The sequence below is a fragment of the Lygodium microphyllum genome, chromosome 28, assembly GCF_053477565.2.
Source record: "Lygodium microphyllum isolate KBCC chromosome 28, Lygodium_microphyllum_v1.1.10, whole genome shotgun sequence".
In the NCBI taxonomy this organism is placed as follows: domain Eukaryota; kingdom Viridiplantae; phylum Streptophyta; class Polypodiopsida; order Schizaeales; family Lygodiaceae; genus Lygodium; species Lygodium microphyllum.
In genome coordinates, this window is record NC_141162.1 from 94,203,873 (window position 1) to 94,227,897 (window position 24,025).

The window sequence follows — 24,025 nt, forward strand, 5'->3', positions numbered from 1 at the left end:
ATTATTTTTATTCAAAATAATAATCAACTCACAACTTGAATTACTTTATATGCATGTGGACACAGATTTTCAATACTAAGGTAACTCTATTGATTTTTAATTTACTCAAAAATAAGAAAAAAATCTAATGATTTACTAGTCACATTTCACTAACTATTAAAAATGTAATTGAGATGCACATAATTTATAAATAATTTGATTTTTAATATAATTTTTAAACTAGTGCTATAAAAGTATTAATTTTCTTGATAATTTGAACGATTAAGAGTTAATAATTTTAACATTAAATTTTTAGTATTTCTTAATAAATTATATTTAAAATTTATTTTTTAGCAATTTCTTACTCATGTAACTAATTCTTTAAAATATATTAAGTTTTAACTATTAGTTAAATTTTCTTATAACTTATGTTATTTATTTAAAATTTCTTACAATTTCTAATTAGTAAATTATAAATTTATGCTAGCTACACTTTAGATATTTAATTAATTTAATGATAATCAAAATTTAAGGGAAAAAAGATAAGTCACATATTTATTTATGATATTTCTTAATTAAATTTTTAAATAAAATGGATTATGTAAGAATTTTCTATTTAAAAAATAGTAAACATGTATCGTATCAACAACCATATTTTCAATATTTTGGGTGGATAAAGGTCCCATTATGTCTATGTTTTCACATGGGGCCTTTCCAACCCAAGACTCTTCAAGGCTAAGCCTTTTCAAAGCTCTCTCTCTCTCTCTCTCTCTCTCTCTCTCTCTCTCTCTCTCTCTCTCTCTCTCTCTCTCTCTCTCTCTCTCTCTCTCTCTCTCTCTCTCTCTCTCTCTCTCTCTCTCATTTTTTTACTTTTTTCTTTGATACATTTATACATATAATCTTTTTTAACTTTAAAATGAAGTTATAAGTTTAATTTTTTTTAATTAAAATTAATGAATAATAAAATTAAAATTCAAGATGATTAATGAATATTTTTCATTTAGAAATGTGTAACATTTCTCATAAAAAATTTAAAATTTACTAATAATTCATAATACATTGAAATATTGAATATTGAATTAGAATAAGCTTGAAAAATTAGCAATAAATTGAAAAAAATTGTGATAAGTTATTATAATTTTAAAAAATAACTTAAACTAAAGGAAATTCAATTAAAATTATGCTAAGTAATAATTATTTTAATTATAAAAATCAAAAATAAATTATTTTAATTAAATAAATAAATAATTGAGTCAAATAAATTATTCAAAGCTTCTTCACAGATATAGGAAAAATTAAAATGCAAAAAAATCGATGTTGCACATGCAAGAAACTAAGAATAAGGGGCAATCATGCATGATTAGCTAAAAAAAGTTAGGTATGTTACATTATCTTTCCCTTAGAGAAATCAATATGTCCTTATCTCAAGAGAAACTCAAAGTGATCCCTCTAGAGAATGGTTTCCTTTATCTGGATTCCATCTTTATCTAGGAAATACTTCCATCGGATTAGGTATTTTCATAAGATGTGGTTCCTTGAAGGATTTTCTTTGATTTCCAAGATTCTCTCTTGTTGGACCTCAAGGATTCCTTGAGTTGGCATTACAATTTGTTTGTCATCAAGGATGTACTCAAGATTGGGAACATAGGATTCCACCATGCTTACATAAATGCATTATGAATCTTTAGATGAGGAGATAGGGCTAGCTTGTAAGCATGTGTCCTAAGGCATTTTATGATTTTATATAGCCCACATATCTAGGACTAAGCTTATTGAATTTCCCAAGAGATAGGGAACTCTTCTAGGATCGAATCCTTTAAAAGACTATGCCACCTTCTTGAAAGATTCAATTTATTCTCTTTGGATCTATGTAGACCTTCTATCGATCATAGGCCTCCCTTATGTATTGATGGATTGCCTTGACTTGCTTCTACATGTCATCTAGCATCCCTTTGAAGGCTTCAACGTTTATGGTAGGATCAAAGAAATTGACAAGAGATGAGCACTCTTGCTCACATAGTTCTTGGAATGGTTCGTCCAATGCTTTATTCGAAATGAAGCATTACATGCATATTCCATCAATGGAAGGTATTCAATCCACCTTTCTAGTTTTATGCTACAATAGCCTCTGAGAATATCCTCCAAGACTTGATGGACCCTTTTAGTTTGTCCATCAGTTTGGGGATAATAGATCGTGCTAAAACAAAATTGAGTTATGATGGATTGAAAGAGACTAGTCCAAAAATTGAAGGTAAAGATATTGTCATTATCATTGATTATCCTTTTCGAGAGCCCATGTAATCAAAATATTTCCTTGATGAATATCCTAGCGTATTTGAAGCTTTACGAGCCACTTTGATAGGGATAGCATAAGTAGCTTTGACAGGGATAGCATGAGCTACTTTGATAAGCATATCCACAATCACTAGGATAGAAGCATATCCTCCTTGCATAGTGAATAGGCCCATTTGAAAGTCTGTGTTCATATACTCCCATTTCATTTGAAGAATATCAAGAGGGTGTAATTCTCTGGGTAGTTGGACCTTGATCCTTTAGTAACTCAAGCACTGAGTCATGTACCTAAGAGTATTGGCTTTCATTCCTTGCTAATAATAGCTTTTGTTTACAATGTTTAGGGTTTAAGTATAACCCAATTGTCCGACCACAAGGCTCTCATGTGCTTCGTACAATATTTTCTTCTTCAACTCCAAACTTTTGAATACATGTAGCCTCTACTAATAGTAGAGCGATTCATCTTGGAGAAAATAGTTTTTAAACTTGGCCTTATCCTTCAAGGTTTTCTTCTCTAAACAGACAATCTTCTTGATCTCTAAGTATTCTAAATCATCAGGGACTTCAGTAGCACAGCATCAAGAATGGGGTTAATAGTCATTGAGATAAGACTTGCAAGGCTTCCTTACCTTGAACAATCTTCCATTATTAGAGCATTTAGGAAGCCTTGTCGGATGAGAACATCAGCCATCACATTTTTCTTGCTAAGCAATATTTGATCTTGAAGTCGAATTCTTGTAGCAGTTCAAGCCATCTTCTCTGTCTCATGTTGAGATCCAATTGAGTGAAAATCTACTTGAGGCCCTTATGATCAATAATGAGAGTGAATCTTCAACCAAGTAAATAATGGCATGAGAGTTTGAGAGAGTGAATGGCTGCTAATAGCTCTAAATCATGTGTAGCATAATTCTTCTCGTATGGTTTGAGTTTCCAAGAAGAATAAGCTATGGATTGTTGACATTCTTATGAAAGAACATAATCCACTACTACAATCATGGCATTTGTGACAACTTCAAATTCTTGAGAGAAGTCGAGGAGTTTTAATACTACAATGGTAGTGAGATATACATTTATCTTATCAAACTTGCTCCTTAGGAGTCCATATTATCTTAGTCTTCTTCTTGAGAAGTTCAAATAAAGAGGTAGCAATGATAGCGTAATCTTTGATGAAGTTATGGTACCATCCTATGAGCCCTAAAAATCCCCTAATTTCCCAAATAGCCTACAAAGATGGTCAATCTTAACCATCCTTCACTTTCGCTAGATTAACCAAGTTACATTTGGCTAGGCAATGAAGCCTAAGTACTCAATCTTCTTTTTTAAGAAAGTGTATTTACTCTGTTTTGCATAGAGCTTTTTTACTCTTAAGGTTTCCATGTCTTTCCATGAGCTTGGACTAAGGTTCCTTCGAGATCCTTAAAGGTAATCTTTCCTTTCCCACAATGCCTAATTAGGGACTAGTCAATCCATACCTAGAAAATGATTATATGATCTAACTTCTGGTGAATAGCAAGCATAGTCTTCTATACAACCATCATGAATAGTGATGAATCTATGAGATTCCTACAACCATCCCTATCAAGGTCCTTTACTTCATTTGCATGCAAATTAACGATGGAAGAAGTTGCATTGGCTCCCAAAAAATCGTAGCTACTGATGCTCTCCACACCTATCATAGAAAATTCCAAGATGTTTGCAAATGCTAATGCAAACTCATCAATAGTACGTTAAATCAATAATGCCAATTCTATTGGATTAGGAAAGGCACCCCAATAGCCTCCCCAATTACTTGTACAATGCCTAAAAGATGAAGCCTCCTTGATTTTGAACAATATAGTGCAATTAGGCCCAACGCGTCACTTGTAATTTTCTCACACTCAAAGTCCAACTGTAAGCTTTCAATGGTCCCAAACCATACAGCCAAAAACCTTGATAGAGAGAAGGGTCCACTATTGCACTTCTCTAGATCTAGGTATATGCCTATGTGCTTGAGCCTAAGTAAACACTATTTCTTACTTCCTTGACAAATTTGATAGTCTAATATCTTTCATCGTAGCTTCTAGCTTTTGTGTGAGATTGTCCTGATTGAGGTTGTAAGTCATCTCACTAGCTACCTTCAAAGCCACAAGTCTTATACATATTTTCTTGAATTACTACTATTGCCATACAATTTAGCACCCCCAGATTGCCTCTTTAAATACACTCAATGGCTCCATATCATTCCCATAAATCTCTTATTATAAGTAAAGTCCCTCGTGCAATTGATCTCAAACCAGTAAAATTCCCTTCATGGTTCTCCAACCACAAGCATTTTTCCAAATATCCCACGGTGACCAGAAACTCAAAAATATTCTACAATAAGTAAATGCACACAGCTAGCCAGAAAAATGATTTTCAAGCCTCCCTTGAATCTTCAAATAACGATGTTTTCTTCAAATGTACTTGCTTTTAGTTCTATGCAATGTATCCTAGCAAAAACATGCTATGAAGTTGTACTCAACACCCATTCATTCATGATTTAGAAGAGATGCAAATCCAAAATTTATGCCATGCAATATACAAAAAGATGAATGCACTGAAAAAATTATGCCTAGCCTGTCTACATGTGCCAATGTGCCATGCAAGATGCAAACACAATTTCTTGATTAGTTTAAAATCCTTAACCTCACCTCTCATCACTTAGTGAAAAAAAATAATTATTGTGCTTTGCTCCACCCACCCAAATCTCACATACACTTAAAAAATAACGGTCCTCAAAATGTTGACCATATAAGCAACCCATCTCACAATTGAAGAAATCCTTTACAACCCTCAAATTCACCCAACCACCTTTCCCTCTCAACTTGAGGTTCCTAATTTAGTTATGAATATCTCAACTCTTGTGTGTGCAAAGAACAGTGCATGCATAATAAAAGGTGCTCTCTTAAGTGCGCATGCATCTAAATTTTAAAACATATAAATATAGTGGGCATCATGCCATGCTAGTGCTCAACGTTGGTGCAAAGAGTGCAATAACCCAACCCATGGCATGCAAGTAATTAAAGAGAATCAAGAGACGACCCCAGAGTGCAGTGCGTCCAACAAGTGCAATGTAAAGTGCTCATGAACCCATAATCCATGGGATATGCAAGGATGTTGATAAGAAAGTATACCTAATTTAGGATGTCCAAATAAAATCCAGCTACAGTCTGTCCATGAAAACACCTCTCGACCAAGATAATCAAGTTCTCAAGCATAAAAAATTCAGAATAATGACAAAATCAATTCTTAATCTAATTAAACACAAAACACTTCACTAGAAAACAACAAGACAAACAATTACGCAAACAATTAAACACAAAAAATCCTACCTACTTGATGTTTTACAAGGGGTTTTTCAGTTTACACAAAAATGTTTGATAATATGTTTATTATAAATATGTATAAATGAAATAATGTGTATATGTATGTGTGTAGATATATACACATACATGTTAATAAATACTTATATGTTTACATTTTAACATGTCTATAATTTTATATTTTTATATTTTATATACTTATTACATCAAGTGGTGTTGTATACAAACATATACAAGACTTTATGTTCGCCAAAAGACTAAGAAAACTGTGAGTCTCAACGCTCCCCCAACCCTTCCTTTAATACTTTTTTCTATGAAGACTCTCAGTTTTGTTGTACCTACGAGGCAAATGCACTTTTACAACCTACAAGATAGATGCAAATGGGTGTTTGCAAATGGCAATCTTAGAAGTGGCGAGGAGGCCTGGAGTGTGGGCACATGGGTATCAAAAATGTATTTGAGGGGAGGCCTAGAGGCTAACCCCTGCTAAAACAACCTTTGCATAATATGTAACAGACAAGAGATATATATATTTCTCTCTTTCTCAAAATGCTTGGCTACATGTGGAATCTTGCATCGACATGGGGATGTCCCTTTACTTTCTGAAGATGAGGAGGGTCATGTTATTATCTTTTGAGTATTTCTGTGCAATTTGTTTCATTCTATTTTATATAAATACCATGCTCAATATGATGGTTTCAAATTCAGTCTATGTTTGTGTCAATTTACATAAGGATATGTGTTTTTTTTCCTAATGTGTGGGTCTGACTAACTACAAAGGGGTTGATATACTTCATTACTTAACTAACTTCCCTTCCAAATACAAGGACTTTGTCAAGCGCCAAACTTCTGCTTGTTATTCAAGTATTAGAGATGGAGGATGTCGAAGGATTGAACGGTTATGCCTCGACCAAGACATCCATTATAGAGCAGTCATGGATGCTGCTCTCATGTGAGAGGTTCGGGAGTTCTGTGTTACGGATATCAGCACCCAGGTCTAGCAAATGCAAACTCACATCCTTATGCCTGCCTGTCTATCACGCCCGGGTCCAGGCAAATGCAGAGTATGGCAGCAGATGCTGCTTCCTCCTTCGCAGCATTGCGGCTACTGTAACAGTTCAGGGTGATGGTTATTCTGCTTCCCCCTTCACCTCCGTTGTGTTGTCCATTGCTTCAGGCATAACTACTCGTGAGAACACTTCCCTCTCTCGGGCATGCAACCAGTCTTTGAGATGGTTCGCAAACATAATCTTTGAGATGGGATCAGTGTAATAAGCTATTCTATCGTGGCTTTGTAAATCACTTGCAGATAGTGGCCCCGTGCAATTCATTATTTGTCGACTGTCAATTCCATTGGAGAGGGGTCTGTACCGCATTAATCTTACTATAATCGGCCAAATGCAACCATGGAACCTTGTCTTATCTTGAGAGAATCAGAAGTGTTGCATCTTGTAGGTATGTTTTGTTTATCGCACTTTAGCGTATAAGTCTATCTCAGGTCTATTCACATGCGCAGGTCTGCGTCAGAGCTAGTTCTTAGAATGAGGAGAGGAATAAGAGGGAAACTTGGAGGATTAGACGAAGGGAACATGGCAGATGCTTGAGGTACACCTCTTTCTCTATCATCCATGTGAGATTGCAACAATGAAGCACGATTAGATAAGAATGAGGAAGCATTGGAAAAGTGGAATTGCTGATCTCTTTGGAATGATTTTGCAATGTGGTGACTGAAATGTTTCAATGAGTTGTACTGTGATGGTTTTACTTATTTTCTCAAGCAACACCCTAGAATGATTTAAGAAGCATATTTGAATTGAGGAGCCAAGTATTTATTGTCTTTGTCCCTCCTTATGTTCTTCATTTCACACATAATATGAATGAATTACATGGAGGCATTTTTTATGCATTTCATCATTATGTACATGTTGCAATCCATCACCAAAAAAAAAAAAAAAAGCGATCAAGTTGGCCTTGAATGATTGTTTCATCTTCTTAGGCCACCATTCCAAACACCCTTTCAACCCAAAAATAAATAAAAAATAAAAGAAAATAGAAGGGCAATGCTCTTGCATTCAACAGTGTGCGCTTGTTGGTGTCTGATGGTGTTTGTGAAGAAATCACATCTTGAAGCCATAGCCACTTTCTACTCATGATGTTTCTTTCGAGGCATAATAGGAACCATTCTATCTTCGCATTTCTTGTACCCTCTAAAAAGGGAATCCCCTTTATTGAGCCATTTCCAAAAAGACAAATCAATCCTTTCCATGCATTTGCTAAGGTAATAGATGGGTTCCACAAAAATGTATTTAAACATAGTTGAACTAGTAGCTGGAACATGCATGTTTGCTCAAAAAGCTGGTATGCATTGAGAGAAATCAATACATAATTTCAAACTAGAATTCAATAAGCTGTTTTGGGAGAAGCGTCTAGTTGCAAAAGACATGAGTATCTAACCTAACAAATTTGTCAAGCACTTTGAGAGGGACAGCAATTAGGATATTGTGCTATCATGTTGTGTTCAAATTGAAAACTTGCCCCTATCACCTTGTTTTGCCGCAAAGCAAGTGTCCCTCTTCTACTCGAAAAATTTGAACAAGAACAAACGTTAAGAAATGTTGCGTGAACTTGTCTCCAATCTTGATTTATACAAACCTATTTTAACATTTATTGCTCGTTTTAACTCTCGTGGTTGCTATGGCATTCTTTTCTTCCAAAGGTTGCTATTACATTCTTAGTCTACGAATCTAAGCAGCAGGCACACCACTTGATTGCAGTGGTTAACAGCGAGTAATTGAGATGAATCAATAATACATTAAGGTGTGCTCTCTAATGGTACAGTGATAGAATGCTTGAAGCTGTAGTATCAAGCTTGGATGGTGTGAGTGTCCTACTGAAAAGATACATTGCTTAATGCTCATGAGAACTACACAGTTTGATCAGATACATCAAAATCTTGATGTATCTGAGTAGAGGGTAGAGATTGATGAGCATATAGCCCATGCTTTGATTAAACATTCTACCTGCAACAGAAGTAACTCCATTTGCACCTCCAACCTTGCAATCTGTTTCTTAGATCAATCACCTGCTCTGAGACTGCATTGATCAGTCACCTGCTCTGAGACTGCATTGATCAGTCACCTGCTCTGAGATAGAGCGTGCTTAACAATGTCTAAAGAGAGCGAGCAAGAGTCCGAAACTCCTGGAGGCATGCCTTGAGCATGGCACTGCGCTTCTGAAGGGCTGCTTTATCTTTGTGCAGCTGATCCAAGGCACCCGGTGCCACAAACATTTCCATGAACTGTGTATCATCCACTGCAAACAACTCCAACCCTATGAACATGGCAAGTTGATCACGGCTGCAAAGCAAAGGTAACAAAACATCTTGAGAATTTATTATTGGTCTCTCCCTCCCTCTATCCTCTCATCTCCTCTTTTCTGCTTCTTATAGATTTCATATAACACAATATAATGTATAATGGTAACGTATAATGTATAATGTTGATACAGATCCCAATGCTTCATAAAGAAGTGGGATTTAAACTTCAGAAGTAGCTCCCAGTCATGTCAGTTTCATAACTGGCAGGGCAATGACGTTTAAATCTCATGTATGCACAGCTGAAGGGAACATGGATCCATGGGAGTGCATAAAATTGTTGTAGCTTTGTTACATCATCTCATTTCTGTTCATATTTGCAAAGGTAAGAGAGAAAATTACCAAGGAGTTAAGAAGCCCGCATTCAAGGTCGATGGAACACTGCGCTCAACCAGCACTTCCCGTATCTGTGCAAAGTGCTCAGCAGCTAAGGAACAAACCTGTGCATAAGCTGACTTCACCCCCTCAGATGCATCCTCATTACCACCGTACCGCGCTTCCTTCTGATGGCCTGGCTTTGGCCCATACCCAGCCAAAGCATCTGATCCTTGCCTCTTTTTTTCAGCTACAAGTCTGCCACTCACAAGTCCAAAGTCTGTTCTTTTGGAGGCACCTGTGTCAACACCTTGTTCTGGAGAAGGTGTCTCTGGCACAGTCAACTGGCTTTCTCTGAGTGGCTCTCTTGCAGATGGCTCAGGCCTCCTTGCCGGAGTTGAGAAAAGCCCAGCTGGAGCAGCATTTTCCACTTCATGATCCAGATGAGACCCAAGACCTTGTGTTATCTCCATGCAGGCAGGAAGACCTCTGTTAGCTGTGACACCCGCAACTGTGCCCCAGGTCTTGCTTCTTATGCTTTGCTCGAAGCCATATATGTGAGAGAAGGGACTAGTCAACGATTCCAGATGGTGACGAACCAGCTCCTTACACCGATTTGTCAGTTCTCTGATAAATCGGTCATATGCACGACGCAGTGAAGCATGGAAGGTGACATAGCCACCCAAACCTGGATTGCTTTTTCCAGCTTGTTCTGCTGCAGAAAACTGATTAGTGTACTTGCTTCAAGAGATAGGTCTTTCTTCTGCACTCATCATGAATTCTTCCTCATATTTTTTATATAATGTTGTCTTGATCTTTTTCTTATTATACTGCTATAGTTATAACTCTATTTTAGGGAGAGTGACACAACAATCCATGGGCCATAACAGAACAAGTTCCAAGACTAACCATCAGATGCTTCTTGCAGATGACTTCGTTCAACTGCCAAGTCAAAAAGATTTCTCAAGACATAAGCAAGTCGCTCACAAGCTGTGTCAAGAAGGGGACCCAGCCACGAACGTGCTGCTGCACGGGCAATGCCTACAGCTGCAGCTCCTGTACCTCCTTCCCTGCCTGTGTGGGCAAGTAAGATGTTGGCAACCTGTTTCAAAATCATCCCATGTGATGCAATGAAAAGTTAGTTTACATTCTTTATTCAGATTAGTTAATCTAGAAATGAGCATGTTCACCTTTTCTTTAGAAACTGGGGGACACTCTATAGAACATGCAGCACAGCAGAATTCATTCAGGACACGCTCAAAAGCAGCACCTCCATACAGCTTCAGAGGGGCATTTATAGGCCAAATATCTACAAGCAGTCCTGGCCATTTACCCACTCCACTCTCAGCCCTTTCTTCTAATGTAGATCTACCCCATTCAGCTGGATCTGGATCAGCAGCTCCATCTATAAGAGCACTCTGGATCTCAAAAAAAAACGGTATATGTCAGTTAGAGTTCGAAATTTGCCTGACACTTCTAATTTGAAAAAACAGAAGAGAGTGAATCCTACCACATGCCTTGCTACCAAGCTTGCATGAACCATAGCTGCCCGACGCAAAGCTGCAATATCAGATGTTGCAGATATCCTATCACAGATTTTTGACAACTCATTGGCAACTTCACTGCAGCGCTCCTCCAACAAAGCAAGAGTTGCTGGGGCAGCTTCTCTATACCTATGTTGTTATCAACAGTCAACTTAAAGCTGATAGACCATGTTGAGCACTCCCTACTTCTAAAGATAGTGAAGATTGTTAGCAGGTTAATAGAAATGAATGCGTAATACCTTCTTTGAAGTTCAGTTTCTAGATACTGCCGCAAGTTTGCAAATCCAATATGCCCTCCGAATTTTTCTTCATCAAAACCACCTTTAATATTTTCCCTGAGAAACTGATGAATCTCAGAATCTACAGCCCCAATTTGTCTGCGGAAGTCTTCATTTGTTGTCATCACCCTGTCTTTGGGAAGAGCCACAAAAAAAGGCCTGACATTATCACCAAGATAGCCTCCTGCACTGAGATAGCGATCTACCTCCCAGCGTTCTGCAAACTCCTGGTTGAAAAGCCCAAACATTTGAAGGGTGGTGCAGGTTTATTTTTCAAACATTTAGCATATAACCATTACCAATGCCAATGTATGCATGTTGATCCCTCCATTTTGATTATTACCTTCAAGCGGTTGTCAAACTTCGATATTACAATGATTGTGCGGCGAAGGGATGGATCAACAGCACGAATTGCGTCCAGCCAGAGTGAAGAGCACCACTCCACACTACTTTGCTGAAGGAAGAGTAAAAGCCTATGTTGAGGAGCTGCAAGTGTCTTCACCATGGATAAAATGTCATCTGGTGTACTTTCAGGCTCCCCTTTCTTTGCCTACATGAAACACGGTAATAAAATCCTTATCAGTAGAGTGGCAAGCCATAAGTAATAATATGGGTGCATCATGAAAGATTGAAAGTTTTACCTTTAAAACAAACCCTGGAGTATCAATTATTGTGAGGTTGGGGCAGAATGCATACTCAGCCCGCATGATAATAGGCTTAGAGCTCACAGCTGTCCGCTCCTTTTTCAAATGTTCCTCTGTCCTTACACGTATGGCTTCAGCTACAGATGAAGCAGGATTTATAACAGGGCCATAATCATCAGAGTCTTCCTCCTGATAAGAACATTTCACATAAACATAAGCAGCTAATATCAGACATCTGCTTTCTAACTTACAGTTTTTTTGTTGAAATAAAAACTGTTCTACATAAATTCCACTTGTTTGCACCACTATAACTCACACACACACACCACATAAGAAAGGATAAACATTCCCAGTCAAGATATCTGCATTTTTGGTACCCTCTAACAATGTATCTACACTAACTTTAATATTCTGCTTTTAGCAAGATATGCATAAACAGAGAAGGAATCAATAGGAGCAACCCAATCAATCATTTTCTAAGTACAGAAGCCTATATTATTCAACTCAGCTCTCGAAATTTTCCCTTTCTCTGCAGTTTGTATTGCATGTGTCCAACATTCATTCTTCTTCCCAAGCATATCATCACATCTGGAATTCTGCTTAGAGATAGTTTCAATATGTAAGCCATAGGTTGTTGCTCCAACTGCAGCATATGTATTTCTGACATCCATTTCATCTACCACCTTTTGCATTCCACCCTTTCCAAAGTTCAAATTGAGTGGCAATACTGTCTCATGCAGATGAATTTTCCCATCTTTAAAGAAGATCGTATTTTTATCCAAAGTGTCCTTATATGTCTTGCAATTTCTATGTTCATGTTCCATGCTGTCACACCAAATACATCTATATACAAAGCCTTCATAAGTCTGCATCCTTGGACTTGTAGATCACCCTTTTTCTTCCAATTTAGCAAGCTTCAACTATAAGCCACACATGTCTTTAACCAACTTATCCATCACATCATCTTTAGTAGAGTTGCAATAGAAACCGGCTGCTACTTGTTATTGCCTTGCTTGAAGATGAAGGCACAGCACTGACATGTATCCTTGCTCTTCTTCTCTATCACTTTACAAGCATAAAAACAACATATTTTACATCCTACCAATCTATCTTCAATCCTTGCTCTATGCTTTCATATTCCAAGAGCTCTTCAAGGCTCAATCTTTTATTATTCTATAGATTATTGCTATGTATCATCCAACTGATCATACGTGCATTCAAACTTGCACAATAACTCTATAAAACAGCCAGGCCTTTGCTAGGTTTTGCAACCTATTCCATAAAAATTCTCCTAGTGACCAATCCTGCACCTTCAATAAAGTACTATTCCTTCAGTGCTTTCTTAAAATCATCCTATGCAGGCCTTTTTGCATTGATCTCATTTATGTGTGGTTTCAATTCATGAACTACAAGCCTTACAAAATATTGACTCGTCCGGTTTGCAAGTTTCCTAAAGAAATCCATTTTCTCTGCATACAACTTCAAGTAATTCGATACATTTCGTCCATCAAACAACTCTACTTGACCTACCTAAAACAATTGCTTCATATTATCAGTTTGACTTGTATTATCCCCCATACAATAGAACTCTTCCTTTGGTCTTTCACATCGCGTTCACCAAAGATATCAAGGTTTTTAACGTGTATGGCCAAAAGTCATAGAGACTCAAGTAAGAAGAGCTCAAAATACAAACAAAAAAAATTTCGTAGAAGAAGATGGAAAGATGCAATAAGAATCCAATATATTTAAGAATCCCAACTATAGATTATGTCTATGGCATAAAGCTTAAGCCAAAATCATATAAAGCATGTATATTAGCATATAGACCATGAACTAAGACTATGGCTCAATGTAAACCTAAATATATTCAACCCATATATATTATCATTCAGCATACATGAGATGAGATATCAAACAATGTATCTATGGCTCCAAAATAGTCCCATACATTCATAAGAACATCCTAGAACCTATGTAGCCTATACAAAAATGTAAATCCTTGTTCTAGTTCCTAAAAAACATTGTTCAAAACAGTCCATAACAGTTCTCTGTTCTTCTCTGAAGTGTCTCTCCTTGCTTTGCTTCATATATGTCATGCATGCCCTGACAAAGCCTTGAAGATTGCTTCTATTCACTGTCAAGGTCAAGAGCAACCCACACATCAGATTTTTCACTCCAGATCTCTCCTCAAACTACCTGCAAATTCCGCACAAAAAGCACCATCTGCTGCCCACTTCTTCCTCTCAACACCATTCATGAAAGCTCTAAAGCATAGGGCTAAAGCAAGTATAGTGTCCCCTTTTTTCTCTAGTTAGAGACTCAATAATCATGTCCGCCCATTAAGGCCTGAATATGGAAAAGACTTCATGATTATTTGGCATGCTGGATACTTGTCAAAGGCTCCCAGTCCTACCTCAATATTGGACTTTATCACCTTGTGAAATCTGGCAAATAATGTCCCAAAGGCATGGTATTTTCCAAGGGTTTCCTTTAGTGAACCTATGATCACACGACATCATGTTGCTGCCTACTGATCTAGCTGTCCCAAACCTGTCTGCCACTGATCAAGACTCCAAGTCTGTGTTTGCTGCTATCATACACTTTCGGAGGTTGTCTGCTATGTTTCGGGATCCATACAAAGGACGAAAAACTCCCCAACTCACACTCATTGCCCCAATCCTAGAGACATGGAAGTTTGAGGTCTTGTATTCACCCTACAATGCATTTACTGCATGAATGTTGTATTTTCATCTTCTATGTACAATGTCTCTAAGTGACCCTAACCCTCGTGAGTTCTTTTATCAATCTATGCTTTGTTGTACGATTGTGTTTATTATCTAGAGACAAGTGTTTCTTTACAAGGGATTGACTAACTACTCAGTGCTCAAGGGCAATAACTAGCCTAGCCCACACTCACCGCAATTTAGTAGCTAACATCTCTAGTCTATGTAGACCTGTAAGACCTTTGGTCCTCTTATCTATCTGGTCAAATCTGTCAAAAGTGGTGTAGCAATGGAAGCATAGACAAGTGTTGAAATAAACTGCTGAACACAAGACAAAAGAGAGAAAACAGAAGAACATTGCAAAAGAAGAGAACTCAAAGATGTGCTCAAAAAATGGAATCCATATACCAAACACAAGAATGACACATACAACAGTGAGTCACTGGTTGTATGGACACTAGTACCGGCTTCTCTCTCCAACACGAATACCACCTAAAGAATGATGATGACTGAATTTGGGAGCTAACAATCTTGCTAACACCCTCTCTCAAATCATGGGTGATCTAATACAATACAGTGATAATGACTCATCACAGTCCATACAACATAGAACTACCAAAGTAGAACCATGGAGCCACCACCAAGGTGCCTTGAAGAGAACCTAATGTCAAGCTCAATTGTATCAATTCTTGAAAATAGATAAGTCATAATTAACTCTTTGTGTCCATCAACAATGTCTCCCAGTAGCATACAAGACCATCCTATCAAAAATGCATTAAAACATACGTGACCATGGATTTCCCACCTTGGGCCAAGACTGCCAAAGTGTCCTCTCATGTGAGCTTGGACTAGGAGCCAATCCCGCTCTTTGTCAAAGAAACAACCCATCATGAATCTAGATGTCAATCCCAACTCCTAGATTTGAACCTGCTCGACTTCGGTCGATGTGTCAAGGGCGTCCCTCTCGAGAACCTGTGCACCTATATACCTATATAAAGGAGGCTCAACTAACCCATCTCACCACCCTTTCACACTCCCTCTCTAGTATTGGAGAGTCGTGAGGAATGATTGCATCACCTGGACTAGAAAACAGTAGAGGAAGGGGCAGTCAAGCCCAAACCTCGGTCTAAAGAAGTGGATCCCTACCGTGCCTTAGACTTCTCGTTGGCTGGAGAATCAGAATCAGAGTCCGAGTCCGAGTCCGAGTCTAAGAAAGAGAATGACTCATTGAAGGAGTCCACATCCCGTTTCTTCTTCTCCTCCTTTTGTGAGGCTGCTAACTCCTTGCAGCCCTTCCGCAAGTGTCCCTTCTTACCACAATGATAACACGAGGCCTTCAACTTCTTCCTATCACCCCTCTCTAAAGCTATAAAGGCCTCACTAGAACCTCTAGATTGAGACAGAAACCTCCCTTGTAAACACAAAGATGCCTCATGCTCAAGAAATATTGAGGACATATATGTAAAGCTCACAAGTGTAAATGATGTCTATGCCATAGTTACACTGGTACATCGTACAGTATTGTCTGTACCATATGGTACCGTACGTATCTATACGGTTTCGTATGATAAAATAGGCCTTTATTGGCCACCATGTCTACCGCATCTCCCCGTGTTCTGTGCATGTCTTCCTACATTGCACTTTTGAGGGGATGGGAAGCCTAGGATTACTTCAATCCACCCCCTTTTCCAACTATGCACTCCTTTCCCAATCCCCCTTGGATTCCATCCAACTGGTAGCCATATTTGACTGTTGACCCCTCTTTGATTGTTTAACCCTTCTCTCATCTACAAAAGGTGATCCTCTTCTCTATGCTTCCGCACCAATTCAACAAGCATTTGGCACTCTCATCTACCTCTCTTGGATCTTGAATTGCTTTGTAGTCCGTGAAGCTCTAGCCTCTCACTCTCCTCTTTTCTATACCCTATTAAGGCTCAACGCTCAAGCCTCTCCCATCCCCTCTCTCTCTCTCTTCCTCTTTAAAGTTTCAACTTTACCCCAACCCTCTCCCTCTCTTTCAAGTTTCAAGTTTGAATAGTCAAGACTCAAGCATCTCTCTCTCTCTCTCTCTCTCTCTCTCTCTCTCTCTCTCTCTCTCTCTCTCTCTCTCTCTCTCTCTCTCTCTCTCTCCGTCCGTCATTGGCACCATGACTCCCGAGAAGCATGAGGCCTTCAATTTACACACAATCCATGTTGAGAGGGATACAAAAAAGTCCAACTCCCATCATTGGACGTGCAAGTATTGCGCAAAGCGCTATACAAGTGGTGCAACCCGACTTTTCCAAGGATGGGGGAACAAGTTGCTCCATGCAAGGAAATCCCTCAAAACATCGCGGATGAGATTCTTACCAAGATGAGGGAGGGATCCACAAGAGAAGAAAGTGGTGTATCAACACCAACTCCTATGCCTACTAATAAGGAAGCATCAAATGTGGGTGCATCTTCAACCAATGTGGGAGAGACCTCTACCATTGGAGATAGGGACTCCACATCCACATCCGGTTCTGGCAAAAGACAAAGAGTGGAGACTCATACGGCACCAAAGAGACAATCCTATCTCTCTCAAGCTCATGATCATGTGTGTGGGTCGGTTGCCTTTCTTAAAGAAAGGCAATGACTTGAGGACATTGAAATTACACGAACGATGATTAAGTGCACTCTTGCATTCAATGTCCTAAAGCAAGAGCAATGAAAGAAAATGGTAAAAGCCATTGCCAATGTGAGTCCATGTGGAGAATGGTGGACTGGTGTCACATACGACATGAGGACAAAAAAGATTGATGAAGAGGAGAGGATTGATAGAGCCCTTGATCCTATTCAGGCCGCATGGATAAAATATGATTGCTTCATTCTCATTGACGAATGGAGTAATTGTAACAAACAGAGCATCAACATACTCGTCGCATGTCCACTCGACACGTACTTTTTGTGGGTCGTAGATACCGGCAAGAGGGGGAGGAAAACGACATGCGCATTTATTTACTACCACATTCGGCAAGCTATCATTGAGATATACGTTGCCTTTTAAATTTGTTTCACTTTCTCTCATTATAATTTATATATAACCATCTATCTCCCTATTCTCTCTAATATCTATCTTGATTCTCTCTTTCCCCCAAACCCCTATCTCTCTTTATTCTTGAATCTTGAAAGTTAAAACTTGAAAGGCTCAACTCCCCCCCCCCCTCTCTCTCTCTCTCTCTCTCTCTCTCTCTCTCTCTCTCTCTCTAACCTCCAAGTATTGGTACTTGTAATTTATTGTTGTAGATGGGTCCCTCAAATGTGATGCAAGTTATTACTAACAATGCATCAAATTGTTGGCACATGGGCCATTTGCTTTAGGTGGAGTTTCCCACGACTGTGTGAGCTCCATGTGCAAGTCATTGTTTGAACTTGCTCATTGAGGACATTGGAAAGCTCAAGTGGGTAAAGAGGGTGATCCGCAAAGGTACATCAATTGTCACCTTCTTCACAATAAAGGTAAAGGTGCTTGTGACGTATCATGAGCATAGCACACTCAAGTTAAAGAAGCCTTCTTTGACTCGGTTTTCTTACATGTGGTTGTTGCTAGAGCACCTTTATGTACACCAAACAGTAGTGTCCACTCTATAGAATGAGAGGAATGAGCATGAAACAAAGGAGACCAAAACCATGCAATGCTTGTGTCTTTATGAGCAATTTTGGCAGAAATTATGTGCCATTGTTATTGTCATGACTCCCTTTTATAGGATGTTATGAGTGATTGCAAGGGGTCCACCATGGGCCTTCTTGTTCACTTCTTTAGAGTGGCATTGATGGAGGCATGTGCTTGCACGGTGATCACAAAGACACAATGTGCACATGTTCTAGAGATAGCAGAGAGAAGATAGGCATGGATGCATAAGCCCATCAATGATTTTGCCACATTGGTACATCCGGCCTACAAGTCGCCCGCGATTATGGATGATAGAGAGCTCCGTTCGAACCAACTTCCTTATTTGACTCGTGTGGTCCTTGTGAATGACCACAATGCAGTGTTGGAGGAGCTAGGATCCTATGTGGATCAGAGAGGACATTTAGCTTTTGCTTCTGCACTTGTTGAAGGAGAGAGTAACTTGTGAAGCCCTTATTTTGGTGGCAAAACTTTGAATACGCATTGGAGACTCTTCAACCCTTAGCCATGAGAGTCCTTGCTCAAGATTGCTCTTCAGGCGCATGTGAGAGAAACTAGAGTGTCTATTCTCTCAGTCACACGAAGATTCACAATCGGCTTAGTGCACAACAATTAAAGCGCCTAGTCTATTGCCGCACTAACTTACGCATGATGACGGCTATAATGAGCATGGGTAGTCCAAAGCAAGTAAACATTTAACCATAAAATTTAAAATTAATTGTTTCAAACTTTAAAGCTTATACTTTACAATTTAAACTTAGCATTTGCAATCTTATGTGCATTGCATAGATGAATGTTGATACTTCAAGTCAGCAGGCAACACTCTTCCGAGCGTACATCAAGAGGTGAACGAGAAGGAGATGATTTTGTGGAGCTCTATAGAGAGATTATGGCAACAGATACTCGTGACACTCGCAGTCAGCGTACTTGTGGGTGAGGAGTTCGAGTAAGTGGTAGCAGGGGCATAGTCATTCGGCACCCTCCAACATCGAGGAGAGATGGTTTGAGTGGCTTGCATACATATATAAGGCAAGGCTCCAGTAGCTTACATCCTGTGCCTCGTGATGACATTCCCCCCTTGCTTATACAACCTGTACCTAGGAAGCCATCATTTGATGATGATGGTAACCTCATCAGTGAGGATGAGTATGAGAGTATCTCATCATCCGAGACCAAGAAGTCATCTTCAAATTCTCTCGATGAGCAATCAAATGGTTCTAATGATGATGATAATAAAGATACCTCATCATAGATTCATAGATCTCTCTTTTATTTGTGTCTACTATCATTGTATCCACATGCCATTCTGATTCGTCATCCATGGACCATGTATGTATTAGACTCTAGTTGTAACGCATATTGTACGCAGCCCATACGACCACAATGGCCACCCTCATGTATTTATATTATTCAGTAATAAAATGGTTGTTTCCACTTTAAACATGTGCATTGTGTTCTATCATTTAATGAGTTATGGTTTTTTTTATATTATGTTTTTTTTCGTACTAATATCATACCATACTCCATCAAACTCCGAGGGAAGCTTGTAGAGTACCATTCCCACTAGATGTGCCTCATGAAGGAGAGACTACATGTGTCGAAGCTAGTCTTGTACCTATCTAACATGGAGCAAAAATGACTGAATGGTGTCCTTCAGCTAAAACTTCATCTGCTGAAGCTATCCATAAGGGGTCACAACATGCATGGGAAAAGGTGCCTCATACGACAGCTGAAGCTTTGACCATATTTCTGGTGATGTTTTGCAAGAGATAATTGCCGATAAAACTTTTTTTCAAATATGCCGAAGCAGTGCAAAATACACATATGCATCGTCCAAATCCCACATAAGCATAGCTTTGTCATGGTTGTCCTCATCAAAATCTTCGGGACAAGAAAAAGGACGTTGAGGCCGAGAAATAGCTCAACATACAATGTACTAAATCCGCTTTTGCACAAACTAGGCATTCATCACAACACTCCATGTAAAATAGTCAAGTCCATGAAACTTATCATCTGTAGAAGTACACGGAGGAGCCATCTAAAGAGAAAAAGAAATGAACATAAAGAATAGATGGTATATGGAGAGAAAATACAGCCAAACCAATAACAAAGACTTCACAAAATGAGAATTCACATGTAGTGTAACCAAAAATCTAATAAAAAATGAATGCCAACTACTACAAAATGAAGAAAAACCAATCAAAAACTAGTAAAAACAACAAAAACGACCTGTACAAATAGTCGCCCAACTACAATTAGGGGTAGAAAATGAAAAACACAAGCTAATGGAGCATTTAATGTAGTATACTTACAATTGCAAATTGAAATCAAAGAAAACACAAGGTGCTAGTTTGAAAAATGCAAGCCTGATCAGTAAGGAGAAAAAAAAACTGTAATCAGCAAAAACATCCCATCAAAAATCTAGATCTTGCAATCTAATATAATGTCAGAAGTGGTGCAACAATGGAAACATAGACAAGTGTTGAAATAAACTACTGAACACAAGGCAGAAGAGAAAGAAAACAAAAGAATATTGCAAAAGAAGAGAAATCGAAGATGTGCTCGAGAAATGAAATCCATATATCAAACACGAGAATGACACGTACAACAGTGAGTGACTAGCTACATGGGCACTAGCACCAACTCCTCTCTCCAATAGGAAGACCATCTGAAGAATGATGATGATTGAATGGGGAGGGGGAGAAGCCCTTGAATAAATAGTCCCAAAATATGCCAAATAGAGCAAATAGTCGACGAGCATTTAATGTTGGCTAACTGGCATAAAATGTCACAAATTCCACACAAAAATCACTAAAATAATGCCTAAAATATAGATTAAAATGTCCAACACATCTGGCATGTATAGACTCACACATGAGTTGACGATCCTACTAACAATACCATGTGGCCCAAGTACCAATGGATACATGTGACATTCATCAATGACACTCTTCTTCCAAATTCATTAAATGCACTTCATGGTGGCATTACCATTCAACAATGGCTCGTGTAAAAGCTCGAGATACCCTTGAAGATGGGATGTCATGGAAGGAGAGAATTATTGGAAGCTCTCTAAGACTTTGGAGACTCGTACTACATTGATTATGAATATCCCATGTAAAGGTACATTTCACATTACACATTGAATGATCTCTCTTTAAGGTATGTTTTATGCTACATATATATATTCAAATATCTCATAGATAAAAACAAGATTTGAATGCATCTCTCATAGATGAGAGCAAGTACATTTCATGTTATGGATTGTGTTTGATACAATTTGAAATTTTAGGTACACAAAATTTGTAAGGTTTAAAAAACATAATGGATGATGTCTATTAAGAAAACATAAAATCGAAAATAATATCCAATAGCATATTCACATTAAGCAACAATAATGAAAACAACATAGCAACCAAAAGCGTCAAAAACGTTTAAAAATGAAACGTCAAAAACATGTTTCGTAAGTTTCTTTCAAGAGGGGGTAAAATAAGAAACACGGATTTTTTTAATAGGAATTTTTAATAGTTTTAACTAGGGAAAGAGGTTCTAAATCTCTATGGAACTCTCTCTTAAACAAAGAATGGCCAATTGAGCTTGAGTGATAATAGAGTCAATTGAGAATAATACATTATGTGTTACATATCCATGATCCATTATTGACTTGTCACTTATTTCAAAGTTAGTCTTTGGACAAGCTATACTATGGTTTAGAACTCAAACATTATGATTCATACATATCATACAAAGAAAATTAAAATTAACATGTAAATAGCCTATCTACAATATGGATTGTGTCAAGTTGCAACATCATGATTCTCATTTCAAAACAAACTGATAAATGAATCATAATATATCATAAATAACTCATAAATGAGACTAAAGTTGTATAATATTCAACTCTCAAGACAAGAACACATACTAGATTGACAAAGTCCAATAACTAAACAAAATCACAAAAAAATCAACCTCTCGTTCAAAATCTTGAGCCCTCACGAGTCATTACACATCATCATCATCATGTTTAACATTGCCCAATAGTTTTTGTCAAAAAAACCATGTTTTGGATTCCAGCTCACAAAAAAAAAAACCATGTTTTTTACTCTTAGAAACGTTTCGTACTTTAAAAATTATTTCGTAAGTTTCAAATTCAAAGAAACATGTTTCTTAGCTGCTATGGACAGCAAACAGCAAAGAAAAATGATATATAGCTTTAAAAATATATAGACATTAAACAATAGGTTGAAAATGCCTATCAGCTTAACAAAAATCTATAATGTTAAATTGCTATTAAGGCTAATCACATACAGGACAATCAGTACATACTGAAAAACATTCCATACACAATCACATACTGGTCAGATTAGCACATATCTACTGATTTTACCTTGCTCATAAGACACTTTTCACTGAAAGTTATCCCACAAGCATCCCATTAAAGAATTCAATAGTTGATGGCGATGTATCTAACATATACCTTGAAGATTGTTTTGTGTTTGGTTCTCTTGTGTTCACTTTTTGTAGTCTATCTCTTGCAAAAATTGAATACTCGTGTTTAGGAGGTGATTTCTAAGTTAAGCCCTTCCTGTATACAGTGACTTGACATGTAACTCTGCTTCTTTGACTTCTATTCACACTCTGCATATGGTTGAAAACTTCTAGAAGGTTCGAACAACTCTTTGCTTCATCCTTGAGCAGTTTTTCTATGTGCTATCTTCACAGCATATCTAGTTTCTGTCTGACTGGGGCCCCCATGGTTGCAACACCATTAATTTGTTTGTATCCTTGTAAGTTTTTTTGAGGATCGAGAGGGAGTGTTAGAAACATATGCAAGTGCTCTGGTGGTTGTCTAACAGAGACATTTAATTGTTTCATTTCTCATAGCAGCCAACACTCTTAAGTCTCATGATTGTAGCATAGTTCAAAGGCACCTCAGTTGACACTCCATTAAGCTACAAAAATTTAGGATGTATCTAGAAATATGCATATTGCTCATTTAGGTGCTTTCGTGATCCTCTATGAAGTCATTTAACTATCTCAACTCTCATACTAGCCAACTCTTTCGTCTTGTAATCGTAACCTGTTTCAAAGGCACCTCATTTGACACTCTTGTTAGCCATGCATAGTTAGATCAAAATTGATCCTCCATTATTGACCAATTTATTTGGCTCTCACACAACCCCAAAAAGAAATCAGAATAAATTCGATTACATCTATTAAAAAAGTTTCAGCAAGACAAATTTATAACTGATACAACCGCCTCAAGCTTATAGCAATACTCCATCCTCAATTCCACCACAGTAGCTGTTCCATGAATACAGTGAAGGCATGGGCCAGCATAAATTCAAGGAACTCAGGAACAAGTTGCAAATTCACAGCATAATAGCACACTATCTCATGACTATGACAATTAATTTGAATCCAATTTCCAAAAGGACAGACTGTACCATAACTAGGACTCCTAATTGGACATAGTGCAGGGCAGCAGAAATGCAAAGCTAAAGGAAAGAAAGAATGTGTACCTGGAGACGGCATCGAGGCTCGATGGCAGTAGGATCATGCACCATCTGCAGCATGAGGGGTCTTCTGGTGCCCATCTCCACTTCCCGTATGTTGAATCGGAACCCTAAGAAAGCTTCGAGCAGGGAGCTTTTGCCATCGGACTGGCCACCAAGCGCGACGATCTCAGGGATGGGGAGCTTCTCGCCGAACGCAACTGCACTGGACTGAAGGCGGCTGTATGCCTCGAAGCGGGAGCGTGACTCGGAGCTGATGAAGAAGGCATCCGCGGGGGCGGCCTTGGTATCCTGGTTTGCACCGGCGACGGCATGCCGCCTGGTGCTGGGGGTCGATGGGACGCTGTCCATCTTCTCTGCGAGCTTGT

General features: G+C 38.3%; 1 protein-coding gene across 2 annotated transcripts in view; it reads right to left on the reverse strand.

Annotated features, from left to right (window-relative positions):
- Positions 1–8,781: 8,781 nt before the first annotated feature.
- DRP5A (Dynamin related protein 5A) overlaps positions 8,782–24,025 on the reverse strand; it is a 15,349-nt gene continuing 105 nt past the window's right edge. Inside the window, exons 1-9 of one of the 2 annotated variants that reach the window (XM_087670697.1) lie at positions 23,664–24,025; positions 11,764–11,955; positions 11,466–11,672; positions 11,084–11,349; positions 10,811–10,973; positions 10,491–10,718; positions 10,210–10,402; positions 9,328–10,012; positions 8,782–8,968 (exon numbers count right to left, since the gene is read on the reverse strand). The exon at positions 23,664–24,025 is cut by the window's right edge and continues 105 nt beyond it. In XM_087670697.1, the coding sequence (XP_087526823.1) occupies positions 8,782–8,968; positions 9,328–10,012; positions 10,210–10,402; positions 10,491–10,718; positions 10,811–10,973; positions 11,084–11,349; positions 11,466–11,672; positions 11,764–11,955; positions 23,664–24,025 (2,483 nt within the window). Of the gene's footprint in view, positions 8,969–9,327; positions 10,016–10,209; positions 10,403–10,490; positions 10,719–10,810; positions 10,974–11,083; positions 11,350–11,465; positions 11,673–11,763; positions 11,956–23,663 lie in introns of both variants that reach the window. The other variant, XM_087670695.1, reaches the window with a different exon arrangement.